Below are 15,755 nucleotides of genomic sequence, written 5' to 3'. Positions count from 1 at the left end.
TGGGGTGACTGAAAGAAATCGTCACGAAGAGATGGATGGTGATAAAGCTTATGGAAAAGTGTTGAGCGAGCAAGTTTACGGCGATACGATAGGTCTTCCAGTTGGGCACGCTTTTTTATGCGAAGCATATTTTTTTAGTTCTGAGACGCTTGTATAGGATGAGTTATCTGAAAAAAATAAACCGAACAGCACGGCTCTGCGAGGATTGGATGCTAGAAATAACGTAGGCCTGACCGGGGTCCCAAATCTATGCAGCATATTCAATTTTAGGGCGTGTTAGAGTAGCACAAGCAAGCTTTCTTACGTGGATAGGAGCATGTTTGAGGTTACGTTTAAGAAGACCAAGTGAGTGGTTAGCAGGTACTTAAAAGTTGTTGTTAGTTCTACAATACTGATATTAAGGATGTAAGTGGTTGGAATGCGAGATGTACGACGAGTGAAACAAATATGTTTTGTTTTAGAAATGTTAATGGTCATTAACAAGTATGAACGCCATGTGCTTACTGCGTTGAGGTCAGTTTGTAGGGATCGGCGGTCAGTGTTATTGGTAACGTTACGGTAAATTACGCAATCATCAGCAAAGAGTCGAACTCTGTACCCTACACAGTCAGGAAAATCATTAATATAGATTAGAAACAGTAGAGGACAGAGTACGCTTCTGGGGTACACCAGATGTCACATGATCAGAAGATGAGTCAGAATTTTTAACAGAAGTGAACTGAGTCCTTGACGAGAGAAAGTATTTAATCCGGGCGAGCACATTAGGGTGGATGTTAAGCTGTGCGAATTTCAGTAAAAGTCTGTGGTGAGGGACTCGAGCAAAAGCCTTTGAAGAATCCAGAAATACTGCGTCGACCTGAAAGCCCGCGTCAAGTGATAAATATAAGTCATTAACAAAGCCAGCGAGTTGAGTGTCACATGAAAAACCCTTGCGGAAGCCGTGCTGATATTTGGAAATAATGTTATGATCTTCGAGGTAGCTAATTACTTGGCTATGAATGGCATGCTCAAGAAATTTGCAAATGGTGCTGGTTAATGAGGTGGGTCGATAGTTAAGAGGGGAAGAACGCTCACCTGACTTGAATATAGGTTTACCTTGGCTACACGTCAGTCATTGGGAATTTGCCCTTTTGATAATGACTGTGTTTGTTGTTGATAATGAAGTTGTTTAACAAGGCTAAGATACCAGCTTCATTAATAACTATTTCAGGCATGCGAATGTCATCAAATATATTTAATTCGGGAGATGAACGTATATCTTCGTTGGTAAAAACTAATGTGAAGGTTTCATTTAAAATTTGAGCACATTCGGATTCATCAGTTACGACGCCGTTAATGCCGGCAAGTAAAATGTCGGGATGAAAACTAGCGTTTATGATGCGCCAGAATTTACGAGGGTTGTTGGTTAACAGCGATACCAAGTCATGATTGAAAAAGAGACGTCCAGTGGATTTTAGGATTGACTGCAGGGTACTCTTTATCACATTTCTTGTACTTTTTCCACGTACTCAAACAAGCATTTTTTTACTACCTGCCGATAAAATCGCTTTTCTTTTCTTTTACTGTTCATGCGCCGCAACTTCTGATTAAACGACGACGGTGCGCTGCTGTTACATTTGATGCACATGAGAGGCACAAATTCATTGATAAGGTTAATAAAAGTATTTTTAAACAAATCCCAATTTTGCTCAACGGTTCATAAGGAATCTACAGCTGTAACAAAGCGTGCATAGATAATCCCCAACTTTTTCCTGCAAGGAACCTGAACAGGTGAGATAGCAGTCAGCTGCTTTTTCACGTAATTCACGTGCGGAGTCCAAGACAGGTCTCTGTCAATTACGACTCCCAGAAAAGCAATCATTCATATTAGGAGGGCGGTACCAATAATTATATCAATAGAACATCACTTTAAAGAAACCCATGCACATTCGAGAAATCAAGTAATAATTACCGGCACAGTCAGCAAATCATCTTTTATTGTCAAAAGTACACCACCTCCTCTACGGTTTGATCTATCACATCGAAAAATATTGAAACGTGTCTCACTGACAAAAATTGGGTTATCTGGGATAACATCAGCGAGCCATATTTCAGTTAGTGCTATTAATGATACGGAACATGAGTCGATTAGTCAATATATAGTGAACTGCAGCCCGTGAAATATGAAAAAAATACCACGCGACGGGGCAATCACGCACTGTTATTGTGCTGCTCTCAAGTGTGCGATGGATGAACAAGGTCTACTGCAGCGAGACTGGCTCGCGACAGGGCGTTATGCCTGGTGTAGGTATCTGGGCATGCGGCCCTTATCGCATGACGGTGCAAATGCCCTATTGCGGGACAGTCTTGCTGCAGCTAACTTTGTTCATCCATCACACGCTTGAGAGCAGCACAATAACAGTGCGCAAGCACTCCGTCACGTGGTATTTTTTCATATTTCACGGGCTGTCTTTGGAACGCGGAAAAAAAGGACCACGCAAGATAGATCGTGTTGGAAAGAATTTATTCAGAGGTTTCTGAAGGTGCTCTACAACTTTGCGTGTTACACTTGGGGTCTGCAGCCAATACTTAAATAGTTTATTAATAAAAAATAACTAATCCGTTAGTTAAGGGGATAATAAAAGAAATAGCCTGAGCAACTCTAGGCCCGTGCCAACATTATGCATTCGGTTCAACTCGCGTCCGGAGTGCCTTTCATTTTTTAAACTTTGGCTCAAGTTATGTGGAACAACCTGTATATTCACACGTGTACTTGTTTATCTTTTTCGGGTGACCGCTTTTCACCGTCAAATGTTATCGCTCAGCGCAGGACGCGCCCGCATGTATCGGAAGTATCTCGAATATTATCGACGGTTCTTTCTGCCGTCTGTTGTCACCGAAGCTTGCGTAATCTGTTTGCATGTGCGACGCGAATTGTGTAGAAGTTTCTGGAAGACACGCGGGCACCAGCTATTACTTTGGAATCTTCGATGGCTCATGTGTAAAAGCTGACGCGCTTGACCAGCAGATCAGATTTCGACGATTTCGCTTTAAGTGTAACTTGCTTTCGTGGGCACAAGTTTGCCCAATAAAAGTCAGTTCCGTCATTCACAGATTTGCCGCCGTATTATTCACCGCCACTACTACGTGACAATATACTAGTAGAGGCTGTAAATGCGAATACTATGCTGCGCTTTTTGCTCAGATCTCGTGCTCCGTAAAAATTTGTGGTTGACTGTACGTGACCAGCACAGCGTTGTGCTGTTTTACTGACTGCAAGTAACATTGTGCGCATAGCACGCTCTACAACTGTGAGAAATAATGGCAACATGCAAACATGCAGCCAGTTCTAATGCTTGCATAGCTTGGGCACTTCAATGGTTACAGCATTTCGCGATGCCCAATGAGCTGCCTCGAAAATCCGTCTGCGCACGCAAAGTAGCCCTATCGATGACTCTCATAAGCAGCGCGTGCTATATGGAACGCATTGCGGGCACACACTGTGTTCGATCACGCGCGCTATGGTAAAAACACTTTATCGTTTAAGGGCATCTGGTACACGGCTAAAAGAAGTTGAAGAAGCCATTTGTAGGCTGTTGTGCTTCACGCCGCACAAAGAAGTTCACACCGTAAGACGCCCCATTTTCTGGGCGTTCCCACACAGTGTGTGTTTTTGTAGGTCTAGCAGCCGCTGCAGATAGCCAACTAGTAAAAAAGAGAACGACACTTTTGTGCGCCCTAAAAGGAGCTATAGAAACAACGAATGGTTCTGTCCGCAGAAGTTTTGGGGGCGGAGACATTCCGGCAAAATGAACGCTTACCCCCGTAACGACGCATAGAGATGAACGGTGAGCAGTGGTGTGTACAAAAAACAGTGAGCCCGCGCTTCCTTGCGAACCGCCGAGGGGTCGCGTTGAACGCGGCCAGTAAACGTCTTTTTCCTCTAGCGGCACACAGGACGGGGCCGCAGAACTCAATGTCAAATTACCTAAGAGCGCAAGTACGTGTCACGGTAGCCAGCGTTGCGTGCCGTGTCCGAGGGCTCCGACGCGAAGCACGATAAAAGCTGTAATGACATCAAGAGACTTGGACATTCGGGCTTGCGGCTGCGTCAAAGGTGGCTGTTTCTTTCAGAGTTACACAGGTGCCAAGGTAGGTCTCGTCATCTTCGACCATTCTGCAAGTATGCCGAACTGCACGCGTGATCCGTTTCGTGTCGAATGACTTGAAGGTTTCCAGTATGCCACTGTATGCAAAGAAATACGATCTGTAGCCGAACCTGTCCCACTAAACAACTAACAAAAGTATACTTTTAACTTTGCCGAAAGCATTATGCTTTCATCGGTGCTAACTACCGTCGCCCTTCGTATCCGCTACAGGGCCGCTTAGGTGGCTGCAGAAAACAGCAACTTTCGCTTGATAACTTTGACTGCCGCGGTTCCTAAAACAATGGGCTCCTACGCAGAAAGGCTTCTCCGTTGGGTTCCGAGCAGAGAAAAACTGAGCAGCTGTCTTGTACTGTGCAAACGGACGACGTGCAACACCTGAGGCCAAGTTGGGTTGTGGAAACACCATGTATAGTCATGTGCACATTTGAAGGTATACAGTCAGGAGCGAGCCATTTGATTACATATAAAGGGGATATAATGCTACGCTAATTGCACCGCATACACTTCGTCACTCCGACTGATCACAGGAACCGTATTCCCACGTGTGAATAGTATAGAGGTGCGCAAGACACTGCTTCTCAAGATGCTTTCGTTCAGCTTTTGCTACGCCTCAGCTTCCTTCTTGCGTCTCTCGTCGTTAGCGCTTTGGCCCCATGCCTCCTACAGAGTTCCGTAATCATGTCGCTCGGCCCCTTGCTTGCAAGCTTCACGTTTCTGCCATTGCACCTCCTTATAGGCTTTTCGCTGCAAGCGTAACGCTATATAAAGTCGTTCGTGAATTCCAAGTGCCATTGTTGAGCTTCGTTTCGGGCTTCACGCTTCTGCCGCCGCGTTCTGGTTTCTATTTCGCGCCTTCGGTATTTCCGTTGCCATTCTCTGGCGTGTCGCCAGTGCCCTTGCTACAAACACTATACCCGCCTCGCCATATCTCTCTACATCTCCAACAAGACTCCGTGTACCGGCCTATACTAAGTTTGCACCATTACTTGCGGCGCCATTTCTCAGGTCTATTCCGCCCTCCCCACTCATTCAATATAACCCTTTGCCAATTTGCGATACTCTACTACGACCTCTTCAGTTGGTTGTGCGCGGCATTCGACTCTTCTACCCTCCCTCCTCCACCCCCTTTCCTTCACTATATACCTTTCGCAAGAGCCTCGACCTTCAGTAAGCGGCCGTGCAATATCTATGCTGCCGTGTGTTTTCTATCTCGCATGCACACAAATTTTGAAAGCAGCGCCGAAAGAAACGCGGCGCCCGGCTTGGTGCAGAACACGTGCAAACGCTATCGCATTTAATGCTGCCTAGGCTGTTTGACGGTAAGCTGCTGGGGAGGGGAGACCATGGTAACGTTGTAAGTGAAATGCGAGTGTATATAAGTAGATTGTATTGTGACCTTGTAAGTGCAATGATGCACATTCAATACAGCTGCGTATTTTTTTTATGCGCGGCAAAAGCGCTATTGGTGCCATCGATCAAGCTACTGAATATCCTACGATGTGATGTCACATATTGAAACTTCTGGAGCAGCTGTCTTCTCGCGTTTTAATGCGATTAGGATTCATTAAGTGGGAACTTCACCCATGTTGTGATTTGTCCGTTTGTATCTAACCACCTTCACACCAGCTTAGATCACTGGGTATATGCCGCCGCTCTTCGATGACAAAAAACAAAAACAACAACGCTTTAAAGCTTTCTCGGTGCTGGGCAGAATCAAACCCGCACCATATATACTCAGACAGTCTTGTTTGATTATATATATACAAGACGAAGGGTTTCGCGCCAGACCTGAAGGTAGAACATTAAATATATATATATATATATATATATATATATATATATATATATATATATATATATGCAAATAGCTTTAGCTTCGACAGACATCATTGGTTCAAAGAAGCAAGTGTAGAAAACCTGGACAAAGGAGGAATGAAAGGAACAACACAGACGCCGGCGTCTGCTTTGTCCTTATTGTTTCTCTTACGTCCGTGTTCTTAGTGCGATAGCGTTAAGGGTCCCGCGTTGCAGAAAATTCGGCGTCGAGTCGGCGTCCAGTGTCCGGCGCCTGACGTCGCTTCGGCAAGAGGAATTTCGAACCTAATTCCCCGAACCACGCATACCCAACCACTCTCCTACCACCAAAGTTGCTCATACCTTGCTGTCATTTTTTACAAACTTATTTCTCGGAATTTCGAGAATGGCAGCCATAAACAACTGTAGTGGAAAGAAAACACCGACAGCGCATATATCTTTTATGTTTGCTCTTCTCAGACAGAAATATCAAAAGTGCGAAACAATAACAGGAGATCGACCCACGCAAGACGCTGCGTTTCTGCCAGAAAGCTCGCCTTCGTGCATAGCGTTCCCCGCCAGCGTTTCCAGGTAAACGTTACGGTTACATAAGCTGCAGTTGCCAGGAAGCATGAAAAGCAGTCAGGGGTCTCTGAATGCTACCACGTTCCGCTCTTAAAGGCGAAGCTTAAGCGTTCCCCAAATTTTTACTCCTGCCTTCCAATGACCTGAATGCTTACCAACTCGCTCAGCTTTCTGTTGTTCTAAGATAAAAAAAAAGGCAGCACACACGTGTCACCTTCGTGAATCACAACCCATTTTCAGCGAAATTGTTCCTTTCGAGCAGTTACACTGAGACGCAGCCAAGAACGGCCGCGTGTGAATGCACCTGCTACTGCGAGAGCAGCTTTCGACGGAGAACGAACACTCGTGTTCAAGGGTGACCTCATGAAAACAATACAACATAATTAACGTCATAGGAGGCGCGGTGGATCGTCAGAGCGCTCCAAGTTAAATTACCCGCCGCCGTTAGCTTAGTTTCTGTGTTGTTTAGCTGCTAAGCGCGAGGTCGCGAGATCGAATCCCGGCCATGGCGGCCGAATTTCGATGGGGGCGAAATGCAAAAACACCCGTGCACTTAGATTTAGCTGCACTTTAAAGAACCCCAGGTGGTCCAAATTTCCGGAGCCCCACTATGGCGTGCCTCATGATCAGATCGTGGTTTTTGTACGTGAAACCCCACAATTTAATGAATAATTTTTTTAGTTCCAATAAGTATTTCCGTTTCTTTTTTTTAGTCACATATATAATGAAAAAAGTTACCCGCATGTGACTAACCAGTTTGATATATTGCCTGCATATAACACTTTCGAGCACTTGCTAAGGATTTTTTTTACAAGCGCAGTAACCCATCCACACATATTTTTACTTCGCGAAAACCTTGGCCGTAGTGACCCCACCCCCCACCCCCGCATTTGCTATTATTGGTCTCGGTTGCCTTCATAGTTTTCCTATAGGGCAGCGGAATAAATTATGGGTTGTTCGTAAATCACAGTTTGAATTCTTCTGATTGCTTGCGTACGTAGCCACCCCTCTAGCTTGTCCTAGTTTAATAGCTCCCAACGTAATTTACTACTAAGGCTGTAATATGTCCACGCACTTTGAACTCCACCTACTTTACCCACACCTTGCTTCTAATTTTAAAGAACTATAAACAAGGTACCTCAATATCGTTCACCGAGGGCCAAGAGGGCACCAGGGAATTCCACTACGAACCTCGTATAACACATTAATAAACATCCTAGACTACAGATTCAGTAATTGCATACAATGCTTCTAATTCGGCTTGAAACGTTTAAGTTTCGCCCCACATTGCACTTGACGGGCCCCCTGTTTTCGCTGAACTTGAGCTCGGTGTGTTGTACAGTTGGTTTAGAAGTCTGGGAAACATCGCGAAAAAGGACAGTATGATATTCTGGAACACCCGAATAACTATTTTTCTGCAAAAGCTGTAATTAACCTATACAGACTAAACGTTTATCGTTCGTTGTTCCCAATATACTTCCTGCTTAAGCGAAATATAAACAACGTACTTAGCATAGTTCGCCCAGGAAACCGGTAAAATTGACTATATGCCTCGTAAAGTGAGTATTCAGTAAATATATCAAAGCATATAATTACCATGCACACTACAAATTTTCGGTGACCGACCGTTATTGGGTATCTGATCTCCCGTTCTTTCTCTCTCTCCCGTTTCATATCACTTTATCTCCCCTTTCCCTCTCCACCCAGCATAGCGTAGCAAACCGGATCTTTCCCTCTGGTTAACCTCCCTGCCTTTGCTCTTTCTTCTCTCTCTCTCAAATTTTCTGTACATGTCAACCATAGCATGGGCCCCATTTTCTCTAAATATAAGATCGATACCATTTTTTGCCCTCCCTGGAAGCGGGGAAACTTAGTAAGCGTTTCACATAACACCCCTAAACAGGCTGAAAACTAAGGTTTAGGAAATTTCCTTTAACCCCTAATTATTAGGCACATCTCGAAAGTTACCTGCATATCGCCCTTAACATTTCCCACATTTTCTTAAAATATTAACGTCATGAGTACTGTATTTTTTTCACAATAGCGTGAAAAGAGCCATATAACGTTTTTGAACGTTTGTAGTCGTATGAAGAGCTTCGCCTTAAAAACTTCTATATAACCTTAACTTAAAGCAGTTGCGATTTGATGTTGCCATCGGCTTGAATGCCAAGTGGAATGTAAGGATATTTGATTTGTTATTCGAAAAATTGCAGATGTTCACTCACTTCCTAGCGCGTTCACTCACTACCGCGGAGTGAACAGGTTCGACATGTATAGGCACTCTTGTTTTTCTTTCGGTGCTCCTGCGCGCGCGAGACCGCAGAATGAATTAATTATTCGATCAATCAAACAGGGATGATGCAGCTCAGATCGTTCTTGCTGTGCGCCTCGACGTGCTTGGTACTGGGATCCTTATGCCACTGGACGGCAGCCGCACCGCAACACCCGGGATTCAACCCGCTGCTCGAACGCCAAGCTGAATCGACACCCCAGACACCACCAGCACCGCAGCCTCCGGCGCCGCCGCCGGGATGGTTCAACTTCCCAGGGGTCGGCGTGGTTGTACCGACCTTCCAAGTTCCAAACTTCCAGTTCGCGGTCATCAACTGGACGTTCCCCGGGTTTCAGGTGTGTGCGGGAGCCTGCGTGTAAATCGATGTCGCTGCACAAAATAACCTCCAATATAGCGTAACCAAACAAAAAAAAAAACATTTTTTTGGAGGGGGGGGGGGGGGGTTAGCGGGAACCGAAACTAAACCAGGAAGCATTTTATTTATATTCTTTTACACTACAGAACGAAACCAGGAAGGATAAAATTACGGTTTTTGGTGCAGGTCGACCGTTTTTCAGGCATGTGGAAATGCACGAGGAGCTCCTGTCGTTCAGAACTGGAACGATCATTGTATGACACTTTCAACGCTCGTCAGGTGGTAATTAGGCTTTTTAGCATAGAACTCATGAGCGTTTATGATTAGTCACCGTCAATAAAGCTAGTCACCGTCACCGCTATTCGACGGAGGTGGGAGACATAAGATCAGCGATACGGGAAATTAGCTCGGCGGTCGCTCTTAAACACGGGTATGTAAACTGAAGTACGTACTACAGAAAAGTTAAAGCACGAATTATGTAAACTGACCCTAAGCAACTGGAAAAAAAAAAGAAAACACAAACGCATTTTTTTTTTTTTTTGCAGTATTGACAAGAGCCGCTTTTAGCATTTACTTTGTTGGGTTAGCGTGACTGCTTCCGCAGCCATGTTTAGAGACGACAACCCGGCATGCCGCGCACAAGTAAATATAGAAGAAACGTACGGCCATTTTTTTATTTTCTTTAAAAAAAAGGTGATACACGTGCCTTCGGGGTGCACGGAGAGAAGCCCACCGTAGTTCCCAAAGGAAGTTGTAATAAAAACTGAACTGCGTTATCAGCCAAGTCCTTACTCCGACACCAGCCACAATTTTATTTCGAGAAAAAGCACGTAATATATAACACAGCTGGCGGTCAGAGAAGCCGCGTCTCTGTTATGACGCCTCCCCGCGTGAGAGCTGCCGTGTGTCCACAGGCATCCCTTTTCAAGCTCGCCGAATGGCGTGGCGGTGGCGCCATAGTAATAGGAGAGCAGCGTATATCAGTAGACTGCGTACCTCGGCGCGCGAGAGATCCGCTACGGCCTCGTATACCGAGGAAACAACCCCGACGACTCTGCAAAATGCGCAGCGCGACGCTAAAGTAAAAGGTTCCCGCGAAGTGCTGATGCTATATCACAAAACTACGCTGCCATGAGACAAAAACACACACACACACACATTGTGGTAGCTTTAGGGTGCCTTGTGGCTCCGACAAAGCTGCACAGGTTTAATAACATGACTTTTTATTAGCCTCGAAATTGGCGCAAACACTGCAACTGCAAAGAAAAATGAACAAAAGCGCGAAGCTCCGGCAAATTCGGGTTCTTTGCCCCCTATTTGCCAGCTCTAGCAAGTTATGACTCGCTGGTACTTTTTTCCGATGAATGTGAAGCCGTTGCGGTAACTTTCATTTACGCCACTTTCTTCACTGTACTGGTTTGATAAATAATTCGAGTTCTACAATAAAAGAGTCACGTTTCTCTCCAATCATTATTTTTTGATTTTGCAGATGTACATAAACCAGCTAGAAGTGGTGTTAACAATTCTTTGTTTAGCTCCTCGACTGAACCGAAACTCAACAGATAATTGGCGATTTAAGAAGCACAACAGTACGTAAAGCAATATGTACCTTTATCTTTTGTTCTGCGCTGAATGAAGGGACACATGATACGTGCTGAATGAAGGGACACATGCTCACGTGCATGAAGAAAACGTAAATGTTTTTGACCTCTCAAATGGGTGGGGTAACCGGAATTAAGACACAGAAGCACGGGCTTAGTGTACGAGAAATATGCTACTGTACGAGAAATGCGCGAATAAAATATCCCTCCGTAAGGCATTTGAACCCTCGTGCCCGCTATTCGCGAGTTTCTCATCTAATGAGTCAAGACGAACCAGACCAATGGGATTAAAACAGCCGTCTACCCCACACTTGTTGCTTCACTTTCCAGACTCCCCAGGTACTTCAAGTTCCGTGGATGCCTCAGATGCCTCAGATGCCTCAGATGCCTCAGATTCCTCAAATGCCCCAGTTCAACTTCTCTGTACCCGGCTTCGGTATCCTACCAAGCATCCCAAGTCTTCCCGGACTTCCCGGACTTCCCGGACTTCCCGCTGTGCCTGCCATGCCAGGTTTTGTAGGCTTGTCTGGTGATATACCCGATGTTCCTGACATTCCCGATGTCCCGGATATACCAGACATTCCAGATATCCCGGATGTCCCTGACGTTGTCGGTGGCACAGGTGCCTCACCATCCATTCCCGTGCCTCAAGATCTGCCCCCGTCGGCGCCAATCGCAAGCGAGAAACTTGTAGACCACGGGTCGTCACAGTGAGCAGAAGGGCATGGAGTCAAGTGTTCCTTTCAGTGTTTTAATCGTAGGATTTCTGCTGTTAAACAGGAAGCCGCAACGTGGTGAAAACGTAGTACGTTATACAAGCTATCTTGCAGGTGTTGTTATAACAAGGCAGGGAGTTTGTGTTCATGCAAAAGAGTGATGGACACCGCGCACCTGGACGCATGCACGCACCCCTCTCCCCGGACACACGCACGCGCACAGAATACGCCAAGAGTGGCACCGAGGTGAAACCGAGCCAAGAATTTTGTCATACAGATGCTAGATGCAATGAGCGTCCAACAATGAATGAAAAAGTTTATCTAAAGTGCAATGAATTGTGGAATCACATCGCTTCCGTTCCCAAAAGCGAACTTTTGGGAGCTTGTAGTCCGAGATATATGCCAAATTGGAGTAACACTAGTTCACTTGACAAAGAAAGTAAAAAAAACTCGACATCACACATTCGCTCGTCTTCACATAATTGCCACAACAGCGGCATCCTTACGTCTGCATTTGCGCCTGAACAGCATATATAGTTCACTGCCTGGTTTCCTTCATAGCACACGGGGCAACAACTTCTTTTGTTGCGCACCCCGTGTGAAACAATAAACTTGTCATTTGACTATTAAAATGATGGAATATTTTGCTGCCTTCTAAAGGGCACGACCTCAACTCGACAACTGTGCATGAATTGTGGCGGAGCCACGACACCGGCGTGACGCGCCACCTTTGAGATTTGTGGTTATGCGCAGGCATCGGTACCTTGCAAGTCCTGCGAACGCTTCGATCTGACCTCATGTTCGCGTAAATTGTGCGCTGTCTTATACGTTGTATGAATTGTTCTTTACTTATAATTTCTACAAAACCGGTCTAGCCGTTACCAGCGTCGAAAGAATTTCAGCAATGGTTGCTTGGCTCACGAGAAAATAGCGGGAAAAAATATCTGCATATGAATAGATGAAGTCAATGGAAAGCGTTTATGAAATAGAAGCAGAAATTATCAATGCCGATGACGAATACGGAATGAGGCTTGGGAATATTTGAGCCCGATGGATGAAACCTTTCTTGAAATGCGTTCTTGGTTCTTTGGGGAAGTGTGCAGTTCCCTGAGAAACCAACGATAATGCGAAGGAAGGTGTGCCACCTCCTGCTTGCGGTTCAGCGTGACACTGATTTTACGGGCATGTATGTGTAACCCGAAAGAGTCGCATAGGCACACTGCCCGATTCACCATGTCTGAGGCACTACCAGCACCTTCGACACTACTGCGGAAGACCCACGTACGTAATTTTAACTTCTTCGCTGACAAAACATGCTTTTGATTGAATTTCATGGCCGAAGCAATAATTTTCGACAGAACTGGAATTCTTGCCTTGTCAAGAATTCCAGAATTTAACTAATATATCGGAAAAATTCATTACATATCTTGGAAATATTCGACATTTTGGAAAGCTGCCGAAGCTGAAGCTAAACCAAAGCATGCATGCATACATACATACATGCATGCATGCATGCACACATACATACATACATACATACATACATACATACATACATACATACATACATACATACATACATACATACATACATACATACATACATACATACATACATACATACATACATACATACATACATACATACATACATACATACATACATACATACATACATACCATAAAAACCCGATTAAACCATTGTGTGACGTATGACAAACATTGCGAATTCAACTTTTTTTCCCAGAGACTTCAATCAGTTCTTACAACAGTCTCCAGTTGTCTAAGCACCTGACATACGATGTAGCAACTCATCAGCGCGCGGAGTCTTGAGCATGTCGGGCTCTCTCAAATTCACAAGCTAAAGAAAGCGCCGTTTGTGTGGATGACGACCAGTGCGAATGTTGACTCTCATGGCGACTCCGCAGTTTTCAAGACATTACACTTATATTCTAATATTTGTTGTCGAATAACTAGAGGCTATGTACGGTGTTTCGTCGCTACTGCACGCTTGAGGACACGCGTTGTTGCACATCATGAACGCCGCTTTTGGCCAGGCCCAGCACGATGGAGAAAAGGTTAACGAAGCTGTTCTGAAACGCTTGCATGTAATCATGTCAGCGTGGAGCCTTCAATGTTTAGCGTCGAGATCTGAATGGGGTCCTCGCCCAAAGGCCATGTACTTTGTTTAATGCGAAAGCATTATATGGCTCATGAGGCAGAAAATCCATCGTTGGCGTGACCACGCGATAGTCCAAAAAAGCTACGAACCCTCGACCATTGGTGTGAGTCGGACCCACGACCATTGGTGTTAATTAAGGCGAAGGTAATTAAGGTAGATTTAATTACGGCACTCGAACCCCCTGTCATTTGATGTTAAGGTGTAGTTAATCAATATGAAGTTAATTAAGGAACAGTTAATTAAGCCACTCGAACCCACGATCTTTGCTTGGAGTCGAACCAACGACCTTCGGTGTTAATTAAGGCGCAGTTAAATTAGGACGACTGAAAGAGCATAGGCATCGCGCGGTGGTCGCAATGCTTTCGCATTCATCCCCATAGGGATAACTAAGCGCCCTTCAATTTTTTCGTCACATGGAAAGCGATTGCTGTGACTGCTGCATCTTGGAATCGCGCTGATGTTTATCAGACTTTCACGGATTATATAACGAGATACAAACACTTTCTGGGTCCATAGATAGAGGCTAGGAATGGGTCCCTTTGCCACTTACTCAGAAGCAAGATAGCTCATTGTAGATACAGCGGCAAGGAAGACATAAAGATCAAAAACAATGATGTACAAAAGTGTGCACTATACGAAAAGAGCGAGTACAACTACAGGAGGACGAGAGGTATGCTAAGCAACCACGCTACACACGCAAGAGCAAAGCGCCACGGGAATATGAGCTAGGCAAGTGGCGGGCATTGTTGGCAGTCATATGAGATGGACAATGATATGCGCCTAAAGTGACACTAACGAGAAATATTATTTAAGTTAAAAGTAAATTACCCTTATACAATATCAAAAAGCCATTCTTACCTTGATAAGAGGTTTGCCAAGCCAAAAATAAAAAATAAATAAAGAACGCGAGAATGCGCGCCATGGCACCGCCTTGCATGAAATTCCCGCCCCAGCTCACTGACATGAATTTTGGCGGTGTCGGCTCGGGTCTTCATTGTTAACTATTGTTATGTAAAGACGCACTGCTTTGGTGTTCTAAAAGAGCCAAACACTGAACATAGCAAGCTTCGAGAACTGTGCAGGGGTTGCGCTAAAATTCAAGGACTGATTGAGGCACACAAAGACACACACGGGAGCGCGCTAGCAACCAACGTTTATTCAAAATTCGCCTGTCCATACACATCGTATATGTAGTTGACACCCGATATGTACACGTGACGCACGCTATCTTTCTGCTGCGCTTAAGAGGCGCATTTCTTTTCGTGACAACAAAATACCCGAGTCCTCTACTCTCGCGCCTGCGCTTATAGAGCAAGCGCACTTAGGCCCAAACAATGATACGTTCCTTTCCTTCGACCGCTTCCTAACCTTACGTGAGGCCTCCTTGACCGATGGCGGAAGCAAGCGTACTCTGAAAGCTCCCTTCGCCCGTCCTCACGTAAGGAGCGGTTGCCGCATGCCTAGGTTCGAGAGGATCTCTTAAAAGCTTTACGCGAACACAGTTATTCAATAAATAGATGTTGTATGGTCACATAATTTTTAAATGGAAGTGCTAATATAGAGACGCGTGCACGCTTTCTTCTAGTTTCGTTTACTAAACGTAAGAAAGTACCACATTATAGCGCAACATTTTATGGGCTCCAGCAACGCTGGCACTCCGGCGTCTTGCAACGCCTAGCAACGCCTATAGGAACCCTACTCATGCCGAACGTGCGACTGAAATGAACATGCCTGACAAGACGTACCGTGCTCGCGCTTCTCTGCAGGTGAGCGACAGCGCATTAGCGCAAGCAAACGTCACGTGGCTAAGCAGTCGGGTGAAGCGCTCGTTCAGGACAAGGAGCGGCGTAAGGACCCATGAAGGTACACTCTTAGACAAAGGTCCACCCTTTGGGGTGTATATCTGTCACACAACGATAATCGTCATCTGCCTGCCATCACCGTAAGCCGCACCACACGCTTGCGGTTGCGCGAAAAATTGCACATATTCAGGACTTGGGCATAAATTACCATTTACACTGTGTACACAGTGTATACCTTACACATTGTAAACCGAAATTTGTGCACAAGTGTTTGATACG

At 45.2% G+C, this 15,755-nt stretch overlaps 1 protein-coding gene across 3 annotated transcripts; it reads left to right on the top strand.

Moving 5' to 3' along the window:
• The first annotated feature begins 3,755 nt into the window (after positions 1–3,755).
• LOC139055267 (uncharacterized) lies at positions 3,756–12,047 on the top strand. Of its 3 annotated transcripts, XM_070532742.1 has the most exons (4): positions 3,756–3,827; positions 3,927–4,131; positions 8,881–9,155; positions 11,107–12,047. In XM_070532742.1, the coding sequence occupies exons 3-4, from the start codon at positions 8,883–8,885 to the stop codon at positions 11,488–11,490; spliced, it is 657 nt and encodes a 218-aa protein (XP_070388843.1). In that variant the 5' UTR covers positions 3,756–3,827; positions 3,927–4,131; positions 8,881–8,882; the 3' UTR covers positions 11,491–12,047. The 3 variants fall into 3 exon arrangements, with proteins under 3 accessions (XP_070388843.1, XP_070388841.1, XP_070388842.1); XM_070532740.1 differs by lacking the exon at positions 3,927–4,131 and having other exon boundaries at positions 3,790–3,827; XM_070532741.1 differs by having other exon boundaries at positions 3,797–4,131.
• The last annotated feature ends 3,708 nt before the right edge of the window (positions 12,048–15,755 follow it).

Source organism: Dermacentor albipictus, chromosome 1 (assembly GCF_038994185.2).
Source record: "Dermacentor albipictus isolate Rhodes 1998 colony chromosome 1, USDA_Dalb.pri_finalv2, whole genome shotgun sequence".
Classification (NCBI taxonomy): Eukaryota; Metazoa; Arthropoda; class Arachnida; order Ixodida; family Ixodidae; genus Dermacentor; species Dermacentor albipictus.
The sequence above is the reverse complement of the archived record's forward strand: the minus strand, read 5'-3'. Positions and strand labels throughout refer to the sequence as shown.